At 43.7% G+C, this 22,605-nt stretch overlaps 3 protein-coding genes across 8 annotated transcripts in view; 1 reads left to right on the plus strand and 2 right to left on the minus strand.

Moving 5' to 3' along the window:
• Positions 1 to 242: 242 nt before the first annotated feature.
• LOC110504195 (monocarboxylate transporter 10-like) lies at positions 243 to 5,034 on the minus strand. Its single transcript, XM_036962264.2, has 8 exons — positions 4,797 to 5,034; positions 4,207 to 4,422; positions 3,619 to 3,831; positions 3,235 to 3,386; positions 1,463 to 1,625; positions 1,068 to 1,271; positions 616 to 821; positions 243 to 383 (listed from the first exon to the last, which is right to left on the minus strand). The coding sequence occupies exons 1-8, from the start codon at positions 5,032 to 5,034 to the stop codon at positions 243 to 245; spliced, it is 1,533 nt and encodes a 510-aa protein (XP_036818159.1).
• A 464-nt stretch (positions 5,035 to 5,498) lies between these two features.
• On the plus strand, positions 5,499 to 10,240 carry LOC110505401 (galectin-8). Its single transcript, XM_021584597.3, has 8 exons — positions 5,499 to 5,972; positions 6,352 to 6,440; positions 7,410 to 7,620; positions 7,880 to 7,999; positions 8,092 to 8,127; positions 8,247 to 8,335; positions 8,500 to 8,665; positions 8,828 to 10,240. Exons 1-8 carry the CDS (start codon positions 5,934 to 5,936, stop codon positions 8,975 to 8,977), a joined length of 900 nt encoding a protein of 299 aa, XP_021440272.2. The 5' UTR covers positions 5,499 to 5,933; the 3' UTR covers positions 8,978 to 10,240.
• Positions 10,241 to 10,791: 551 nt separating this feature from the next.
• Positions 10,792 to 22,605, minus strand: part of LOC110505399 (palmitoyltransferase ZDHHC14) — a 95,920-nt gene continuing 84,106 nt past the window's right edge. For 3 of the 6 annotated variants that reach the window (XM_021584595.3, XM_090220663.1, XM_090220665.1), the window contains 2 exons: positions 21,445 to 21,547; positions 10,792 to 12,072 (listed from right to left, as the gene is read on the minus strand). In XM_021584595.3, coding sequence (XP_021440270.3) covers positions 11,683 to 12,072; positions 21,445 to 21,547 — 493 coding nt within the window. In that variant the 3' untranslated portion in view covers positions 10,792 to 11,682. Of the gene's footprint in view, positions 12,118 to 21,444; positions 21,548 to 22,605 lie in introns of all 6 variants that reach the window. The other 3 variants (XM_021584594.3, XM_021584596.3, XM_090220664.1) reach the window with 1 other exon arrangement.

A 22,605-nucleotide genomic window follows, 5' to 3' on the forward strand; every position in this document is an offset into this window, starting at 1 on the left:
TATCACTGCTGACGAGCAGTGCTATTACAGACTTATTTTCACTTGGTACAGAAGCGCCACCTACTGGACAATGACTAACAAGTCCTGCGCTTGTCATTTCTCTCTTAAATGAAAACAGATGAATTCACTATAAGAATACCAACACTGTATCGATACATTTATTGTATTTGCTCCCCTAAGTGAAAAGATACATTTATTCTCTCCTGATGAGGCAGAAGGGGGGGTGATGCTTGGTGTTGTTGCTATAGCCGGGTGACTTCAGCAGGTCCTGCGGTTTCGGCATCATCTCCTCTGTACACCTCAGGTCTACTCTCAGTAATCTCTGGACTACGGAACGTAGTCGTAGAGAAGTAGTTCACATATTTGGACACTGGTGACTCCTCCTATTTCACAATTGAAATGTAAGTATTTTGAGTAAACATACATTTTATAATTAGGGCTAGTAGTTTTTCCTGACCATAACTTTTTTCCTGGTCAAGCCACGTGGTCAGGAAAAACTTGCACCATCAATTATAATTGACAATGAAACAAAATATTTTGTTAGATTGCCAACCCTTATAGAAAAGAAGACCAGTGTCATCTTCTGGTGAGTAGAGAGAGGTACCAGTTTATTACCTCAGCGATGGGAGGCAGGTTGTCGGCCCACTGCGTGATTTCCTGTGTGGAGCGGTCGATGGTGACGTTCATGATACTCTTGCATGTCTGTCTGGTTGATCTCTTGGCTATGGGGATCAAGGCCAAGACAAAACAGGCTGCCACGTTCAAAGCCCCGGCAACCACAAAGCCCAAGTTGTAGCTTCCTGTCATGTCATTCACCCAACCTGACCGGGACAACAACTCATGTATGACTGAGACTTCAAACAACAAAGGTATGATGACTATGACTTTTATCATCATAATACTTGTATGATGTTCCTTCATGCAAAGACAGTGATGCAAACTGCACATCTGCCCCAAAAACATTTTGAGACGATTTGTCATTGTTTGGCTGTACTGACATGGCTTACACTCCTCCAACGTAAGAATAAGTACTGTTACAACAATAAGGTCAACTGCGGTCAACCTACCAGCAAAGGGCGGCCCCAAGCAGCTGACCGCGTTGACCGTGAGCATGAACCCCCAGGCCACGGGCATCTTCTCGGCCCCCATCAGGTCAAAGGTCAGGACAGGGAGCAGGATGTAGTTGCCAGCATCAGCGATCCCCAGGAACAGGCCGAAGGCCACCAGAGAGCCGTAGGAATGGAGCACTGGGATCAACATGTACAGCAGACCTGGCAACACAGGAGGAAAGACAGTAGGGGACGGGGGTTCGGTTGTGTACGGTCTTCAGAATTCACCTTGTACATTTGACTGTAGCACAGCCGTGATAATAATGGCCATCACATTCACTCTCTCTCGTGTCGTATTGCTTTACTAACGGTCACAATGACCGTGAGGAAGTACAGGCATAAGGCCAACCCACCCACACCGAAGACAGAGGCCTGGTTGATGTAGAGCCTGTTGATTCTCTCTGAATCACAGATCCTGCCGAAGATGATCCGGCTGATCATGCTAGTCAAGCCTAGGAACAGCATGATGTTAGTGGCACTGTGGACGGGGATGCCCAGCTGAACCGCATGCTTCACCTAGAGCAGGGCACACACACACACATTTTGTACCTGAACTACATTCACTCATCTTTGAGATACAGTGCATTCGGGAGGTATTCAGACCCCTTGACTTTTTTCACATTTTGTAACGTTACAGCCTTGTTCTTAAATTGATTAAATAGTCCCCCCCCCCGATCAATCGGCACACAATACCCCATAATGACAGCAAAAACAGGTTTTTAGAAATGTTAGTAAATGTATATTTTTAAAAAACGGAAGTATCACATTTACCTAAGTATTTAGACCCTTTACTCAGTACTATGTTGAAGCATGGAAGTGTTGCTGCAAAGCTATTTTCAGGTCTCTCCAGAGATGTTAGATCGGGTTCAAGTCCGGGCTCTGCCTGGGCCACTCAATGACATTCAGAGACCTGTCCCGATGCCATTACTGCATTGTCTTGGCTGTGTGCTTAGGGTCGTTGTCCTGTTGGAAGATGAACCTTCACCCCAGTCTGAGATCCTGAGCAGGTTTCATCAAGGGTCTCTCTGTACTTTTCTCCGTTCATCTTTGCCTCGATTCTGACTAGTCTCCCAGTCCCTGCCACTGAAAAACATGCCCACAGCATGATTCTGCAACCATGCTTCACCGTAGGGATGTTGCCAGGTTTCCTCTAGACGTGATGCTTGGCATTCAGGCCAAAGCGTTCAATCTTGGTTTTATCAGACCAGAGAATCTTGTTTCTCATGGTTTGAGAGTATTTAGGTGCCTTTTGGCAAACTCCAAGCAGGCGGTCATGTGCCTTTTACTGAGGAGTGCTTCCGTCTGGCCACTCTACCATAAAGGCCTGATTGATGGAGTGCTGCAGAGATGGTTGTACCATCTCCACAGAGGAATTCTGGAGCTCTGTCAGAGTGACCATTGGGTTCTTGGTCACCTCCCTGACCAAGCCCCTTCTCCCCTGATTGCTCAGTTTGACCGGGCGGCCTGCTCTAGAAAGATTCTTGGTGGTTACAAACTTTTTCCATTTAAGAATAATGGGGGCCACTGTGTTCTTGGGGACCTTCAATGCTACAGACATGTTTTGGTACACTTCCCCACATCTGTGTCTCGACACAATCCTGTCTTGGAGCTCTACGGACAATTCCTTCAACCTCATTGCTTGGTTTTTGCTCGGACATCCGCTGTCAACTGTGGGACCTTATATAGACAAGTGTGCCTTTCCAAATCATGTCCAATCAATTGAATTTACCACAGGTGGACTCCAATCAAGTTGTTGAAACACCTCAAGGATGATCAATGGAAACAGGATGCACAAGAGCTCAATTTCGAGTCTCGTAGCAAAGGGTCTGAATACTTATGTAAAAAAGGTATTTCTGTTTTTTTTTATTTTTTATAAATTAGCGAATATTTCTAAAAACCTGTTTTTCCCCCAAAAAATAACTTTTCAGCCTTATTCTAAAATTGCTGAATTGATTTTATTTAATCAATCTACATACAATACCCCATAATGACCAAGCAAATAGTGAAGGGGTCTGAGTACTTTCCGAATGTACTGTATATGAGTACAATTACAGAATGGTTCCAAACTATAATGTTGTACCATTTCAACTGTGCCTTCAGATGTTTACACCAATATGTAACTTACCAAGTGGACATATGGAATGAAGAATCCAAATTTACACAGTCCATTGGCTGCAACCCATATCAGAAATATTTTGTCTTTCCACAGGCCAAGGTCCACAACAAACTTCTTCAAGGGAGAGTTTTTCAAATTATCCACCACACTTCTGGTGTAACCTTTCAAATACATATAAATCACTCAAACCTCATCGGTAACACAGTTTTTGATTAATATTACATTTCCGTTTGAAAGTGTACACAAAATCAGTTGAGGTAGTTGAATAAATTGTGCACTCAGTCATGATGATGTGATAGAAGGTCTCATCTCTGTATGCTCATCATTTAACATGGTAACCTGCAATGTACTAAAGAAATAAAAACCATTGTGGATCTGAACGTTCTGCAGTACCTTTGGGGTTGAGTGGCAGGTAGGTGAAACCGGTGATGACACAAATAATCATGAGACCTGAGAAGACTCGGAGACTCTGCCTCCAACCCAGGATGTCTATGAGGAACAGATGGAGCCGAGTCTGGACCAGGGCCCCTGCTGCTCCCCCTGACATCACTATCCCCGTGGCCAGGGAACGCTTGGTGGTGAAGTACTGGCTAACCATGATCATACCTGCCCCACGGGAGGAAGAGGAGGGAGATTGGAGATGGAGGTGAGAAAATGTGTTCGCTGTCCTGGTCTTGATACCACAATATGAACTAGAAATGTTTTGCTGAATTCCTGAGAGGTTTTGCTTCAATAAAATAAAGAATGTAGACCTTGCAGGTCGCCTGTTGCCGACCCCCTGCAGTAGTATAACTAAACATTAGTTAATTCCATCCCTCCCTTTTTATTTAACCTTTTTTTTTTTAACAGTTAAGAACAAATTCTTATTTACGACGACGACCTAAACAGATTTTTACCTTGACAGCTCAGGGATTCAAACTAGCAATCTTTCAGTTACTGGCCCAACGCTCTAACCACTAGGCTACCTGCCCTTGTACCAACCTGGGGTGAAGGCAAAGCTGGAGCCCACTCCAGTGAGGAAGCCGTGTGTGAAGAACAGTGTTCCTAGATTGGGTGCGTAGGACGAGCACACTGTGGAGATCATGATGATGAGGGATCCTAGGATGGATATCTCTCTGGCTCCGTACCTGACTGTCAGCTTCCCAGACAGGGGCCCACAGACCATGATGAAACCATAGCTGATTGAGCCAACCCATGCTATAGGACAGCAGAGAGTAGGTCATAGGTTAGGTAGCTAGCAGATTTCAGTGTATCTATTCTATAGCATCTGTAAGCAATCTTCTGATTGATGTGATACAGTAGGTACAACAGCAGGTCATTCATGCAGTCGAAGGTAACTACTTGTTTATAACATGTTTATTAACGTTTAGACATCTCATTTCATGATCACAAAATCACTTTGCAGCTAATACAATTTAGTTGTTGAAATGTCTAGTTACAACAGAGTTTACAGTGTTTACAGTGTGTAGCCTAAAACTACAATACATTTCCCTATGATGTTGGGTTGAAGACGAAATGCTCTGAGACCAGGTTGGATAAAATGTGATTATGTGAAGTTTAGGGTAACTTGCCTGTTTTAGAACTTGTCTCCCCAAACTCTTTGAGGAGACTGATGAGGTACACTCCGAAGGAGTTGTGGTATCCCAGTACCAGGACATTATAGAGGAACGATGATAAGACAATCACCCATCCCCATCCTCCGTCCGGGGGAGGCTTGATAGGTGGGGGTCTGCGAAGCTCCCGAGAAATAAGCTCGGGTTCCTCGGAGTAAAACCTCCTGAAGGGAATGGCAGTCCAGAAGATGTGCATCTTGTTGCACAAAAAAACACGAACCTTGGGTGTTATCCACCTAGACCGGTTAGAGACTTCTGGCGCGCAAAATAAAGGTGGATAGAATCAAAGAGGAATGTTGCCATAGCGCCGACCATGATTAACCCAGATCTGTCTGACATCATAATTGCCATAAAGGTATCTCCCACGAAACTGGCGAGCTTTGGCCACCTTCTGCAGGCCTATTCTAGACTGGGTACCAGTCTGTTAATATTCACTTATTTTAGGCTACTTCGCGTCATATGCCCAAGGTTTAGCATGGTGGGTTGGCAAGTAGTTGAATGATACCTACATACATTAAATTTAGACTGAGTTCTAACCTACATTTTGATCGTAACACAAATTAATTATTGAATCATGTGTCAATAATTGCAACGAAATTGAGCCAACTCAAAAGTGTGTGTGTGCCCGCGCAACGTTACGCGCTTTGGAATTATTCCAAAGATTTTTTGCTATTTTTTTTGTAGCTATTCTTTAGGCATTAGGGGCCCATTTTCTTTATTGGTTTACTAGCCTATACTTTAGAGAAAGCTTTTAAGATTGTATTTTATTATATGGCCTTGTTTTTGAGAACAGTAATTTATTGTAGGCTACCTTTCTTTAAGCCTATTGCTATATATGCTACAGATGTGTGTTTGGCAATTGATTTGGTCTCCAGTCAGTGGCAGCAGCCTGTCACAGCACATAGCCTGGATCACATGGTTGCGCATAGTGCGTGTGTGACGTAGTAGGACATTGAATAGAAGATGGAGAGAAAATGCCTACTGCCTTCTGAATACAGCAGAAAATAAAAACATCGACCCAATTCGTTCTACATTCTTTGCAATCATTTAGCGGTATAGGTAACCGCTGTATGGTAGTGTTGCATAACGTGCCCAATGGCTGTGGCAAACGCGAAACAAACGGTCCTAAATCCGGTAAGAGGCTTGTTCACTAGCCTACCTCTACTACTCACAGCGAGACTCTCCCTTTCTCAATAATGAGAATAAAATAATTCTGACACATTGAATAGCCTATCCTGCATATTAGGCTACCGCAGGTATTTTTTTGTTATCAATAGGTAGCTTATATGTGCAGCTATATCGTCCATCGTTTTGCAGTCATTTCATTGTAGCCTACAATTGTCGGGCCGAAATCCTGTTTAACGATTTTATACGATCTTGTGTATCAGCAATGGGATAGAGGTTATTGCATGTATTGTTAACTTAATGGCGTAGGACACACACTTAATATGATTTGATTATGTTTGCCTATATGTGTTGCCTTTATTACGCCTCTCTTTACCTCTCCATTCAGGTGATTCCGTTCACTGGAGCCATACCTGGGGGCCTACACCCTGGGGAGATAGTCATTATCCAGGGCACTGTTCACAATGATGCTGACAGGTATGTGATGATGTTGTTTTCCCTAACCCTAATTTCATGTCCACATCCCGGTTCAACCTAACACTGAATTTGGTTACCCAGAAGAAAAATTCTCTCACTAAAGTTTGTAATTTCATGTTTGACTTCTGGGGGGGAAGCCGTTAACAATTGTGATGATCTTTGTGCAAAGGAAGCGAAGTCTCCACGCTCGCAAACGTAAACTCTCGACCAAACCCTCCCTTCCGCTTATTTTACCTGTTTATCATGGCCAAAAAGCACATTTTTGTTTTTAAAATTTGTATGATAGACAATTTTGACTTTGTGGTTGTGGGTGGATATAGTGGAAAGGTGCCACAGAGGGTAGTGCATATGGCTCAGGACCTCTATACCAGGAGGTGTCAAGTGGAAGGCCCTAAAAATGGTCAGACTCCAGCCACCCAAATCAGACTGTTCTCTCTGCTACTGCATGGCAAGTGGTACCGATGCACCAAGTCTGGAATCAGCAGGACCCTGAACAAGACTACTAAATACTTAAGTAAATAGCTACCCGGTCTAACTGCATTAAATCTTTTTGCACTCTTTTGACTCATCACATTTGCTGCTGCTACTGTTTATTATCTATCCTGTTGCCTAGACATACATATGTACATACTGTATATACTTACCTCGTACCCCTGCACATCGACTCGGTACTGGTACCCCGTGTATATAGCTAACTTATCGTTACTCATTCTGTATTTATTCCTTGTGCTATTTTTCTCTCTGCATTGTTGGGAAGGGCCTTCAGCAAGCATTTTTTCAGGCTCAACTGAAAAATAATGTGCTTACCCAACTCAAAAAAATACACAAAAATAATACATTTACCTAGCAAAAAAACATGTTTACCCAACTCCGTTCAACCCAAAAAATTATACATTTAGTGACTCGAGTCCCTACCTTTGCTTTTAGAAATGTTGAAACTCTTAATACACACCAATGTGATAACTGCAGGTTCCAGATGGACCTGTCCTGTGGCAGCAGTACTAAACCTCGTGCGGACATCGCCTTCCACTTCAACCCCCGTTTTAAGGGCTCCCCGTGTGTGGTGTGTAACTCCCTGGTGCAGGAGAGTTGGGGCAGGGAGGAGACCCTTCAGCAGCTGCCCTACAGACAGGGAGTAGCTTTCGAGACGATCATCCTGGTCCATGATGAGGTCTTTAAGGCAAGTGAACCAATGTCTGGGAGTTAACTGATTTACCATACATAGACTTGTTTAAGGTGACTTAAGCTGCAAAAACTGAGTGCAAAGTCTTCTTCAATTAGGCCACGTACGATAAAAACTCCCTACCCTACATTTGCTTGTACATTCACTTCTGCTGAGTCACAAGAAGCTAGTAGTATTATGCAAAAGTCAAGCAAATACAGTATAATGGATTTAGTATATGATGTTGTGTGAATGCTGTTTTCCTTTGTACCTGCAGGTGGCAGTAAATGGTTCTCATTTGTTAGAATACAAGCACAGAATCCCACTGGACAGGATTGACACGCTTTCTATAAGTGGGAAAGTTAAGGTGCACGCCCTTGGTTTCATACCAAACTCAGTAAGTACCCCCCCCCATTACTCTACTAGAATAATAAAACATTTTTCAGCTCACTCTGTAATGACTGTCTTTATTATGATTTTCTCCTATAGGCAATATATTCAATATCAGGCGAATCAGGTGACCTGGTGAGTTTTATTATTTATAGTTTATGGAAAATATAAAACATCTATGTAAGGCAACATGAACAGTTGCATCAATATGTTGAACAGTTTACAGACATGGCCTAAATCTTGTGTATTTCCAGAGTCTCCCTTACAAAGGCAGTCTACTGAAAGGGGTGAGTCCAGGACAGCACATCACAATCAAGGGACAGGTCAGCATGTACCCACACAGGTAAGCAATAGGACACAACTCAGTATTTATACCATGTTTCAAGAAAATGGACCGTGTACCTTTTGAGGTGGTGTGTAAGGTCAGGACTGCCCAGTGCCCACTATCCGTAACACACTGTAGAATATCCTGCATCGTTGTTGTCTGATGAACCTCCTGTCTGGCAGCTTCACCGTGAACCTCCGCAACAGCAGCAGTGAGAACATCGCTCTGCACCTGAACCCCCGGATGAAGTCGGCCATGGTCATCAGGAACTCCTACCTGAGTGAGTCCTGGGGACCAGAGGAGAGGGAGCTTCCCCTCTTCCCATTCTCACCTGGGGAGTACTTTGAGGTATGCTGCCTCTTAATATACAGTAGACATCTTTTTTTGTATTTCATTTTTCTTACTTAAAAAAAAAAAAAGCTCATTTCAGTTCTCACATCACATGCACTATACCTGTATTATTGGAACTCTCGCTTGTCTTTTTCACAACAAGTACCCTCTCTGCCCCAGATGCTTATCCTCTGCCAGCCCCACCAGTTCAAGCTGGCGGTGAACGGCTCTCACCTGCTGGACTACAGGCATCGGGTGCAGGACCTGAGCACCATCAACCAGCTGGAGATCATGGGAGACCTGGAGCTGATGGATGTCAAGCTGTGGTGACCCAGGACATAGATGCTAAGCCCCATTCTGGACAACAGGCCAGGTTACACCCCCCACCACCAGTGAATATTAAATGTATTTATTTTAGACACTTATTGATGCCGTAAATCAATGGTGCTACCTATCAGTGATTTAAAATGGTTTGACCGTCCAGATATGTTTACACTTGATTGATTTTCAGATACAAAGGGTGTCTGACTACCTCCGGAGGTGGTCAGGAAGATCGGATCACAATGCGTCTTTTAATTGGCTACACCTGTCAGAATTTGGACAAAATCAGGACAAAGGACACGTTAGCACTAGGTATTAAGAGGGCTATAAATGAACTTACTGGTGGAAGGCCGCTAAATTTCAATTTACATCTACAGGGACCGTGGTTTGGGAGGGGTTAGCTAATGCATTTCTGGGAGCTGAAATACTAATATCACTAACATATTCCATAAACATTCCCAGTCACCCATCTCAGGTGTTGAAACAAAGGATAGGGTGGTTACAGGTGATGCTTAGCAACCCTCGGAATATGAAAACCCTGACCATATTTAACGTTCCTGTACCTGAGGGAACATGTGTGGCTATTTATGACCCATAGGCTTCGTTTAGAAAGGCAGCCCAATTCTGACCTTTTTCCATGAATTGGTCTTTTGACCCAATCTGATGTGATTGTTCAAAAGACCAATTAGTGAAACAAAGATCACAATTGGGATGCCTGTCAAAACGTAGCCTTGAGTAATATGTGCTTCAATATTCATCCAATAGATACCTTAAAAAGGCAATGTGGTCTAAAAGGCCACATCTATCACAGAAATGCCAAATCTAGTTGTCTCAGCTCACCCACCATATGATCTAGTTTAGTGTACTTCAGTCAAATCACACTACAGGGTCAAACCAAATACACTGGTTGATGAGGATTCCAAGGAAAATAATGTGTGTTAATCAATCCGTGTTTTGACTGTGTGGCCATTTTCCTTTCTTGCTTGGCCACAGTCACTCAACTAACCATTTGAGCTGGTCATTTCTGCCACCTCTATACAAATGATCTTTCAGTCACGCATTTCACCCACTTTGTTTTTAACAGTAATGTCTTACTGTTACACTGCTGAGATGTCATCTCAATCCAGTGGTGCACCAAGTGTGACTGGTTATATCTGCAAAGCAAGAGACCTTGTAGATAGATGCCTGCTGTACATAATATAAAGAATCTACTGTATGTAATGTATTATAAATAGTTCCAAGTGCTTTTAAATAAATGTATGATGATTGGAATATTCCTCTGGGGTCTTTTTTCCATCTGTCCACCAGATCCTCAATTATCTGTGATATCTACAGTATGCGCATTTATCCTCTTCAACCACCAGATGGCGGTACAAGTTAAGAGGTGCAGTCGACTGGCCCTTTTTTTTCACACTCAAACCATGCAGAGGCAAAGGCTCTTCTATAAGGTGATGTTGTCCAATGGAGTTTGCTTCGTCACATTAAAAATAGCAAATCCACGTGGCTTAGGGAAATGCAGTTCCTTCTGAAGTAAAGCCTATAGTCACTTTCGTTTGACTTTGTGTGCACACAATGAGGTGAGTATGTCTGGTGACAGAGAGCCCTTGTTTTCCCCGGTCTCTATGATCCAGAGGCATCTGACCCCAGATTAATGGACCATTACATGAGACCAGCCTACAGCAGGACTCACCCTCAACACACCATGTACAATGATTTTATACTGTTGAATCGTCACAAGGCTACCTTTAAGACCTACCAAAGGATGATAACACATGACTTTCAACTGGTCACCTTGGGGCTTGGCTTCAACAGAGAGAATCAAGTACCTTAAAAATATGTGATTTTATTAATATATCCACAGGAAGTATAATGTGAGAAAAGAAAAAAAAAACTTAGTATGGCACAACACAATACCAAATATTTTTAACATGTAATTTAAAAATAAGAAATGAATTATGATATGCAACATGATAACCTAACGCAGCAGGCATAAAAAAAAAATGCCTGAGCGGAGTTTCCACATCTGGTTTTCAGCGGAAAAGGAAGCTAGGGTGAATTAGCTTTATCCCTGAAAACCGGACACATCCGGTCATTGGCAACTCCACTAAGGCTAGCAACATGATGACACTAACTCTTGTTTACTGATTGCACTGTCGACTATCAACCGGAATCTCCTCAGAAAGGCTGACACTGTCCATTAGTGATCAACAAGTAGGCCACAGTCCGTGAATCGTGATTCATGACAGAAATAAAGCATCTTTTCTTTAACATATTTAGGAACAGCTGTCACAACACTTTTTTCAACTTTAAAATAGCTGACAGACAGCCATACACCTACCACTTCTGTTTTCCTCCTCAAATCCTATCCTTCGTCTGTCCCCCTCCCAGGAGAGTAGACTATGCTTCAGTAGAAAACAGTACGTTTGACTGTTTATAATATGGCACAGTCCCCTGGGCCCTTCACCAGCAACAACCCTCATTATGATGCAGAGGTTTGGCAAGTTGTTGGCTGAGGAGGGAAGGTCCCAGTTCAGGTCAGTTCTGCTCCCAAATAGTACCACAGTCTTTTAGAGGCTCAAGTCCTGTGATTTTAGTGGACGGAGAGGATATTGGTTACAGACATTCAGGGTTGGGGCGACCCACTGTTTGGCACGGGTGTGGATGGAAGGGAGGAGCGTTTTGGGGGACAGAGGGATGTTTGAGTGAACCCCCTGTCAGACAGAGCTGAGTTTGACCAGGCCTCTGACAGAGTCCTCGTGTAGAGAGTCCTGGCTGGCTGGATTGTAGAAGCCCTGTATGGTGTGGCTGTGTCCCAGGGGACTGCCGCAGGGGAGCATGCCCGGTGGCGAGGGAGCTTCCTCGGGCGTGAGGAAGTGGTGGTGGCCCCCGTCCGTGTGGTGGTGTCGTAGCCCGTCGCTTTGCTCGTTCCGGAGAGGCAGCATGTCGTTGTCACAGCTGAGGTTGGGGGTGGAGGTAGGGGGTGTCGGATGACCCCCCAGCGGCAGGGCTCCAGAGCAGGGACCCCCTAATGATGTTCTGCCTGGTAGAAACGCCTCGTCTGTGAGGATGACTGGCTCACTCTGCAGCAGGGGTGTGGCAGCAGCCTGCAAAACGAATTTGGTGCTCTGAATGCACTGGGCTTGATCACACTGAGATTGGTGAGTAAAGGAACGAGTGCAGGGAGAGTAATGAGACATGTTAAGGAGAGGGAGGGAGGGATTGGAGGGGAATGTGAGGGTGATAGAAGAGGAAGGTAAACAGATGACAGAGAAAGGAGCAAGAGGTTAACATGACGAGTGTAGTGAATGAATTAAGAAGAGAACATGGGGTGTTAGTAACTGTTAGAGTAAACCAACACCAGAGAGAAAAAAAAGTGTTCAAAGTGACCCAAATGCATAGTGAATTCAATACATGAAGTTGAGACAGCGGGCCATTAAGTCAGCTATTGATGTCTCTGGAACCGAAATAGTTTAAATGTAAATCAAGCATCTACATGGAATGAGCCAGCAGTGCACTGTTTGAGCACTTCTATAGCCTATCTAATAATTATCAGATGTAGTGCAAAGTGCAAAACTGAAAGGCAGGCAGAGTGCCCACACACACGAATCAAATGGGAAACCTTTTGATGATCCACTATGACAAACCTGGCATTAGTGCTTTGAAAGGTCTTCTTAGATCTCACGTTCACAGGAGACTAAAGTAATAGAAGATAATCTGTTCCTCAAATCACCTGTCTGGCCAAGCATAACCACACCAGGTTAAGAGTGTTAGTTTATAGGACTACTTAAGTTTCTCTTATCAATTTCATATCAGTTGATGTTCTTTTATAGACACTCAGAGACAAACTCCACCACTGGACTCAAACTTAGCTGCTAGTAGTCTCACATTCGTCTCAAGTTGTATTGTCCAGTGCGTTCTGCACCTAGATGCCTGGCATGAGAGGCTATTCTCACATCGCAGGCTCCTAGTCCCTCCTTTGAGACACCACTACTGAAGGGGCCTGCTCCAGCCAGTAGGTATCATCTCTACAGGAAGCAGAGATCTGAGAGCTCACTGACAGAGAACCCCGGCCTACTGTCTCCAATACAGTCTGTCTGCTGGTACCAGCCAGGCCTGGAGACAAATAAGCTTTTCAGAGAGCGTTATACACAGGGATCAGAACAGTCACAGTACAGGGCGCCGACCAGAAATACACTCCAGCCTGAGAGGGTTGGTTCATCAGAGTCAGACCTAGGGTTGCAATGGGTCGGAAACTTTCCGGAATGTTGTTGATGTTAAGCCTGGGAATTTTGCTTAAATTCATCAAAAAAGTTAGCTTATAAACAGTGAACCTTTTTTGTGGGATACACAAGGCAATTCTGGGTCTTGTGGCATATTTTGGTTAAACTATCCCCGATTCAATGGAATTGCAACCCTCTCCATGCAAAGTCCATCCTTCCATCACGTGCAGTGCACTCTTGCATCACATGTGCAGCCGATTCAAGATTTTGCACACTAATGAGATGCTATTGAGCCCACACTACTACACTGTCTCAGCCAAGGACTACATGCTTTCTGGTTTTGATTACAATACTGGGTGGAGTGAATATATTTTATGGCATACATCATTTTTTGTTAACTAGTAAATAGTAGCCTACAGCAAAGTGTGTTTAAATCATTTATAACTTGTTAATTTCAGCTAATGTGTTTTTTGCTACCATGTGGGTTTTTAGCTTGCTTGAGCCTACTAACTGAGGCGTGTTAATATATTCCATATATGTTTCATTTTAAAACGTTTATCTTACAAAAGGAGTTGTTTAGTCTAACTGCTTAACTATTTATCTGTACATGGAATTGTATTTTTTTTTTTTTTGTTACTCATTTTTTTAATGCCACGGGCACTATCTGATGTGTCGAGACATTTCACTGCAGCTAATGTAGAAGGAAAAGCTGTGTACATTTTCAAATACTGTGCCAAATCATATGTGAGGAACGCAACAAAGATGCAGAATCATCTGGCCAAGTGCATAAAGTTCCCTCAGCGCTCACAACAAGCAACCTCTGACAAAAGTCCCTCTACTTCTAGAAAATGATGAACCAGACACCTTATCGATAGCAACAGCTCATGGTCCTCCTGGAACCAGAAGTTTTTTTTGACTCAACGGAGGAACGTAGTCAGAGAAATGCTGAATGAGTGTCTTCCTCTAGCTGTGTATGCAACTGGTTCACCTCTGATGCTCACAGGCAATGTGTATTGGAAGAGATTTCTGAATGTTCTTCACCCAGCATACACCCCTCCAACCAGACATGCTGTATCTACTCATTTGCTGGATGCAGAGTTCAACAGACTTCAAGTGAAGGTCAAACAAATCATAGAGAAAGCAGACTGTATTGCAATAATCTCTGATGGGTGGTCGAATGTTGTGGGCAAGGAATAATTAACTACATCATCGCCACCCCTCAACCAGTATTTTACAAGAGCACAGACACAAGGGACAACAGACACACCGGTCTCTACATTGCAGATGAGCTGAAGGCAGTCATCAATGACCTTGGACCACAGAAGGTATTTGCACTGGTGACAGACAATGCTGCGAACATGAAGGCTGCTTGGTCTAAAGTGGAGGAGTCCTACCCTCACATCACACCCATTGGCTGTGCTGCTCATGCATTGAATCTGCTCCTCAAGGACATCATGGCACTGAAAACAATGGACACACTCTACAAACGAGCCAAGGAAATGGTTAGGTATGTGAATGATCATCAAGTTATATCAGCAATCTACATCACCAAGCAAAGTGAGAAGAATAAGAGCACCACATTGAAGCTGCCCAGCAACACCTGTTGGGGTGGTGTTGTCATCATGTTTGACTGTCTCCTGGAGGGGAAGGAGTCTCTCCAAGAAATGGCCATATCACAGTCTGCCGATATGGACAGCCCCATCAAGAGTATCCTCCTGGATGATTTATTTTGGGAAAGAGTGGTAAGCAGCCTGAAACTACTGAAACCTATAGCAGTAGCCATTGTACGGATTGAGGGAGATAATGCCATCCTGTGATGTTCAGACTCTGCTTGCAGATGTAAAAGAAGAAATCCGTACTGCCCAGCCCACTTCACTGTTGCTCCAAGCAGAGGAAACTGCAGTTCTGAAACGCATACAAAAAAGCGTGAAAACTTCTGCCTGAAGCCCATACAAGCCGCAGCATACATGTTGGACCCCAAGTATGCTGGCAAGAGCATCCTGTCTGGTGCAGAGATCAACAAGGCCTATGGTGTCATCACTATCGTGTCTCGTCACGTTGGCCTGGATGAGGGCAAGGTTCTTGGCAGTCTGGCGAAGTACACTTCCAAGCAAGGGCTTTGGGATGGAGATGCAATATGGCAGGGATGCCAACATATCTCATCAGACACCTGGTGGAAGGGACTTTGTGGATCTGAGGTTCTTTCCCTTGTTGCCTCCATCCTCCAAATCCCACCAACATCAGCCGCCTCAAAGTGCAACTGGTCCTTGTTTGGGAACGCACACACCAAAGCACGCAACAAGCTGACCAATACAAGGGTTGAAAAATCGGTGGCCAGCCGGGCAAATTTAAGGCTTTTTGAGCCTGACAACGAGCCATCCTCAACTAGGTTGGAAAGTGACAGTGAAGATGAGGCTTCAGAATCTGATGTTCAAGGGGTGGACATTGAGGAGGTCCAGGGAGAAGACATGGAAGCCTGAGAGGAAGACAATCAAAGCTTTAGTTTCTAGACTAACATTTTTAGGAGATGCAATGGATCATTCAATATTCCCTTTCTTCTGTTGTTCAGTGAAATGCCCCCATGTGAAGAGTCAACTCATTTAATTAAAGTTCAATTCATAACTAAATAGCTTTTTTTTTTAAATGTCTATTGTAAGGATTTAATCATTTGCAATTATGTCTACTTATGATAAGGTACAATGTTTGTTTGTCTCCATATGATATGGTAAATATATCCAATGCAAAAAACATCTATGGTATTAATATTAATTTGCATATGTTCCCATTAATTCCCACATTAAGTTATCACCTCTGAATATTCCCCAAAATGTGCAACCCTAGTCAGACCCTACCAGAACAGACAGAAAGACGTTGGGAGAGAAGAGAAACGCTGGTATCTACATGGAGCTATTAAGAAAGCAACACACTGTATTTACATCAACCTATAGTAATGAAACAACTGGAGCGATCCTCTAACACGGGCAAACCTGCATCGTGATTAGTTTAGCTTTAGCCTGATCCCAATGTCAGCGAGTCGAAAGCTTCTCTTTGACAAATGCACATCCAAAAGCCCCACAATCTGATCACTGCTCCCAATCTAATCATTTACATTTGAGTCATTTAGCAGACGCAAGGGCACAGACACATTTTTCACAGAGTCAGCTTGGGGATTCAAACTAGCAACCTTTCCGTTTGTGGCCCAACACTGCTCCCTGCTAGGCTACCTGCCGCCCCGGGGCCTGCTTTGGCAAAGCTGCACTCCAAAAGTGACTTTCTGAAAGCATTTCATGTGTCAGCTCCATACTGCCCTTTGGAAGAAGAAGCATGGTATTATTTACTAATGAGCTTAGACTATCTCCTTGGCTGAAATTACTTTAGAGGTTGAGTTGCTGGACAAGGTTGGGTCTGGGACTGCTGCCCAGGTGTGGGTGAAGGAACAGGGGGCAGATTACCCACATTGGCAGGCTTCACTGTGCTATGAGCCTGTGAGATAGTGAAGTTCAGCTCTGATAAGTTTAGCCCTGGTCGTAAACCTTTCATCAGCTCAGCAGGCTACAGGAAGAGCAGCTCTCACCTTGCCAGGGAGAGAGGAAACCAACCAACCCTGACCTAGCCTGAACGAAACCCTGCACGTCTACTCTGTATCTTCATCACAGCTGACTTAGGCACGCGCTGATTGAATTTTCAGCGTTTATCTTGAGTGTTTCAGGCAATAAAACGATGACGGCTGTGTAAACATTGATTCATGTTAGGGCTGTTTAAGCTAGATGAGTTTGACACATAGGTGAGCAGTGTTGGCCATTCCGTCTAATGAATTAGCAATCACCAGTCAAGTAGACACTGCTGAGATACTGAAGAGAAAGGGAGAGTCTACAATGGAGTTCTGTGTGTCGTCATCCATTACTCAAGAAGAAGCTGGCAAGTTGAAACAGTCCAAAGTCAGAATCTATATCTGTAAAGCCTGTAAAAATAGCTGCCAGCCACCACAGAAAAGGCGAGGAAAAAAAATGAGATAAAGATGTGCTGGTAAGTATTACAGAGAACACGGACAGAGCGAGAGGAAGAACAAAGCAGATGCTATTTTAACTAGAGGTCATGGCCACTTCGAGATGTCACCTCGCTCGCACATACTGTTCTCTCGGTCACTTCCTGACTGGGGCCTGTGACGGATGGTGTGATATGGCATGATGTCACCGTTGCCATGGTGTCGAGGCTTCTGTTGTTCAGCCTACCATGTCTTTAGAGAACAAACGTAAAAATGTATGGAAATGGACTGGATTCTCTGCACTTGATGATTATTCCCCAATTTGCACACTGACAGACTGCCTTTCACTATTTACATGACGACCAGGTATGAGTCAACGGCGCAATTCGCTATGTAAACTCTCTCTCTTGTCTTGTCAAATGCACACACCACATTCTCTAAGTTGGTGAGTAAAGATAGATGATGTTAGTGGCGACATTTCAATGGTTCCCCCGTGGGAAGTCAATTACTGCAGTATATTCCTAATAATAACTGTTTAACAGATGGGCTCTATTTCTACACGTGATAAAGTGATGGGAATGTCAAACCTGTCTCCCAGCCAAAACAACCAGCTCAAGCATTCCAGATGGCCATGACACATCTTTAGAACAATTCAATAAGACCAGAGTTAGCAGGACAGGAACACCGCTAACAAGGGCTTATTTTATGTGGTCCGTATTATTCTAAGAGCCCATTGGATTCAAGTTCAGAGGACTGTAGCGAGTAGTGACTGTTCATTAGAATGTACGAGGAAGGAAACGATGGCTTGTTCACTAAGGGGCCACCAGACTCCCAGACAGACTCTTTCTTCCATTCTCTGCCAGATTGTGGGGTGCGGTCAATAATGTATATAAAACCCTGGATTGCTGTTGCTATGTATTGGCCAATGAGAGGCTTTGAAGCCACCGGTCGGCCATATTGGCACTCCCCAAAAGAAGCAGTTTGCTATAGGAATGAATGGAATTCTACAAGTATTCCAATTAAAATGTTTCAAGGACAAAATAACATCTATTTGAGTATTTTTGTTGTGGTAGTGTGGATCAAAAAATTATACTTTAAGGATTTTTAAACATGTTTAACTCACATAATAATTAAGGTGTTTGTAATATAATAAATGTAGCAAAAACAAATGCCGACATTAATAAATGCATATCTATAGTTTCCAGAATATTTCTTACATTAGTGGGGGACTGCCAAGATGGAGGTGCGGTGGCTTCAAAACAGTGCCCCCTGTCCGTCATCTAGTGACATTTGTAGCTTCACGCCCTTTGATCTGATACTCCGACACCAATTACACTGTCAGCTGACAGGGCCTTGTTTAAGTAACTCTCTCCATGATTTTACTGTAGGAGCCTTCTCTCTAAAAGAGCATGTATTCTCCCCATCTCTGTTTCTGTCTCTCTCTCCTATCATCCAGTTCTTGCTTTCTATCCATCAGTCTCTTTCTGCCATGTCAAAGCCTCCGAGAACATGAGTTAGATTGTCAGTCTGCCTGATAGCTTGTAGGAATCAGAGGGGGAAAGGGAGTGCACTGCACATGAGCACAACATACGCACATGCACACACACAGAAATCCCTCCCTGGGGTTCCCAAATCTCCGACATGTCATTTTATTTGCGAGAGGGGGACAGGGACTGTTGATAGTGGGGAAAGCCAAGGAGTCATACACACCACAGTCCACAATGACATTGCTTGTCACAGTGCACACACAAGTCCCTCCTCCCCCTGCTGACCTATTTCCCAGCCATAATGCCAGATCACAGAGCATCATGGGTAAAATCTGTGAGTATAATAACATAAACAACCCCCTATTTGGAATCCCAAGAGTTGATTTGCTTCAATCTGTCGACCAGAGATGGAAATGAGATTGGCTAAATAGATTTGGATTGAGCGGATAAAGATGAGAGATAAACAGCCTTGTTTGTGGGCTTTCTAGCATGGGATGATGAGGGGAGGAACAATGTTTGTCTATCCTAACAGATTTTGCACAGCATCTTATCAGGAACACCTCTGGAGAGAGATGTAGAGAGAGAGAGAGAGAATTGGTATACAGAGGCAGAAAGAGAAAAGAGAGCGACGCTCTGACCCTACCCTGCCCTTGCCTAAACCAAGTACCAATGTTGATGATTGCAATAACACACCATGATACCGCTGGTCATCATAATTCCCCAGAGATTGATTGGGATAGTTTATCCATCTAGTTTGCAAGGCTGACAGTTGAGCCGTTGTTTACAGATGAAATACGTTGCAGGATATAAGACGACAGCTGAAACCCCATGGCTACTATGAGTGGAGAGCTGGAGAGGCTGGCACTGCCAAGCAGGAGAGGCTGGCACTGCCACGCACAGCTGCAATACCGTGTCCTGGGTTTCCCAGGGTGAGTCAGCCAAAGATGGGTCACTGTTCGGCCAACCTCTGTGGAGATGGGAGAACCTTCCAGAAGGACAACCATCTCTGCAGTACTTCACCGATCAGGCCTTTATGGTAGAGGCGCCAGGCGGAAGCCACTCATCAGTAAAAGGCACATGACAGCCCGCCTGGAGTTTGCCAAAAGGCAACTAAAGGACTCTCAGACCATGAGAAACAAGATTCTCTGATCTGATGAAAAGATTGAACTCTTTGGCCTGAATGCCAAGCGCCACATCTGGAGGAGACCTGGCACCATCCCTATGATGAAGCATTGTGGTGGGAGCATCATGCGGTGGGGATGTTTTTCAGCGGCAGGGACTGGGAGAATAATCAGGATCGAGAGAAAGATGAATGGAGCAAAGTACAAAGAGATCCTTGATGAAAACCTGCTCCAGAGCGCTAAGGACCTCAGACTGGACTGGAAGGTTCACCTTCCAACAGGGCAATGACCCAAAGCACACAGCCAAGACAACGCAGGAGTGGCTTCAGGACAAGTCTCTGAACGTCCTTGAGTGGCCCAGTCAGAGCCCGGACTTGAACCCGATTGAACATCTCTGGAGACCTGAAAATAGCTGTGCAGCGACACTCCCCATCCAACCTGACAGAGCTTGAGAGGATCTGCAGAGAAGAATGGGAGAAACTACCCAAATACAGCTGTGCCAAGCTTGTAGCGTCATACCTTAGAAGACTTGAGGCTGTCATCGCTGCCAAAGGTGCTTCAACAAAGTACTGAGTAAAGAGTCTGAATACTTATGTAAATGTGATATTTCTAAAAAAACAGTTTTTGCTTTGTCATCATGATGAATTGTGTGTAGGTTGAATGAGGAAATAAACAATTTAATCAATTTTAGAATAAGGCTGTAATGTAACAAAATGTGGAAAAAAGTCAAGGGGTCTGAATACTTTCCGAATGCACTATATACTCAGAACAAAAATATAAATGCAACAATTTCAATGATTTTACTGAGTTACAGTTCATGTAAGGAAATCAGACAATTGAAATAAATTAGGCCCTGATCTATGGATTTCACATGACTGGGAAGGGGTGCAGTCATTGGTGGGTCTGGGAGGGCATTGGCCCACCCACTGGGGAGCCAAGCTCAGCCAATCAGAATGGATTTTCCCCACAAAAGGGCTTATTACAGACAGAAACACTCTTCAGTTTCATCAGCTGTCTTGGTGGCTGGTCTCAGACAATCCCCGCAGGTGAAGAAGCCAGATGTGGAGGTCCTGGGCTGGCATGGTTACACGTGGTCTGCGGTTGTGAGGCCGGTTGGATGTACAGCCAAATTCTCAAAAAATAAGTTGGGGGTGGCTTATGGTAGAAAAATTAACATTCAGTTCTCTGGCAACGGCTCTGGTGGACATTCTTGCATTCAGCATGCCAATTGCACGCTCCCTCAAAACTTGAGACATCTGTGGCATTGTGTTTTGGGAAAAAAATTCACATTTTAGAGTGGCCTTTTATTGTCCCCAGCACAAGGTGCACCTGTGTAATGATCATCCTGTTTAATCAGCTTCTTGATATGCCACACCTGTCAGGCGGATGGATTATCTTGGCAAAGGAGAAATGCTCACTAAATGGATGTACACAAATTTGTACACAAACTTTGGGAGAAATAAGCTTTTCTTGCATCTGGAAAATGTCTGGGATCTTTTATTTCAGCTTATGAAACCAACATTTTACATTTCTGTTCAGTCTATGTGGTAATGAAGGCAATACATAAGCCATATTAAAGATGACCAGGGTCTGAGTTTAAGGGTTTTCAATGACATGATGGCCATAAGTAGGTTTGGAAATGAATGAGCGGAGAATGGCTTACCATGTGGCTCTGTGATTGGGTAGATCCGTACATGGTGATGCCATTGGTTGGCGTGATGGGTTGCGGCGTGTCCGATTGGACAAAGCCTCTTCTGTCGATGAGACTGAAGAGAGAGAGAAATATCTGAGGAAACCATTCAATGATATTAATAATATTGTAGATCCCTTCCTTAACGCCTTATATAAAATCTGTGTTTCGGAGAACGCAGATGCAATCAAGGAATCCAGACATTAAAACAGGATATTAAAATCTTTTGTTGAACTTAGTAGAATAAATAAAAAAATTCTAACTGATTTTACAGGGTCCTACCTCCTCGACAAATGAATCAGGCATAGGTCCAAGTCTATTTCAATACTGTACTTTGAAGCAATGCTGAAACTGTATATTTATTTTGCAGTGATCCTGCCGAAACTACATTTATTTGTATTTTATTTAACTAGGCAAGTCAGTTAAGAACAAATTCGTATTTACAATAACGGCCTGGCACAAGGCAAAAGGACTCCTGCGGGGATGAGGGCTGGGTTTAAAAATAAAAATAAATTAAATTAAAATATAGGATTAAAACACACATGACGAGACAACACTACACAAAGAGAGACCTAAAGATGACAACAACATGGTAGCAACACAACATGACAACAACATGGTAGCAACACAACATGACAACAACATGGTAGCAACACAACATGACAACAACATGGTAGCAACACAACATGACAACAACATGGTAGCAACACAACATGGCAGCAGAACAAAACAGGGTAAAAATATTATTGGGCACAGACAACAGCATAAATGTCAAGAAGGTAGAAACAACAATACGTCACGCAAAGCAGCCACAACTGTCAGTAAGAGTGTCCATGGTTCTTATAAACACAGATTTTGTGAATGAAATGCTTTGATTTCCTTGAATACTTTCATTTCAAATCCTTGGCAGATATCCTTACACAATGTAACTCAACGTTAAGAGGATGCAGAATACACATGAAATTACTTTCGGAGAGTCAAATATTGTGAAAGAATAAGACGGCCTAATCTACACAGCTGCCACAGACAGACACCAGGGAACCCCCGAATGGGAGACTTGTGCCCTGCCTAATGTCTCACTCTGTATGCAGGCGCTCCTCTTGGTAGTCAATCATTGAGGTCATGCAAAGATCA

The sequence above is a fragment of the Oncorhynchus mykiss genome, chromosome 25 (assembly GCF_057628025.1).
Source record: "Oncorhynchus mykiss isolate SJ-2025 chromosome 25, ASM5762802v1, whole genome shotgun sequence".
NCBI classification, from domain to species: domain Eukaryota; kingdom Metazoa; phylum Chordata; class Actinopteri; order Salmoniformes; family Salmonidae; genus Oncorhynchus; species Oncorhynchus mykiss.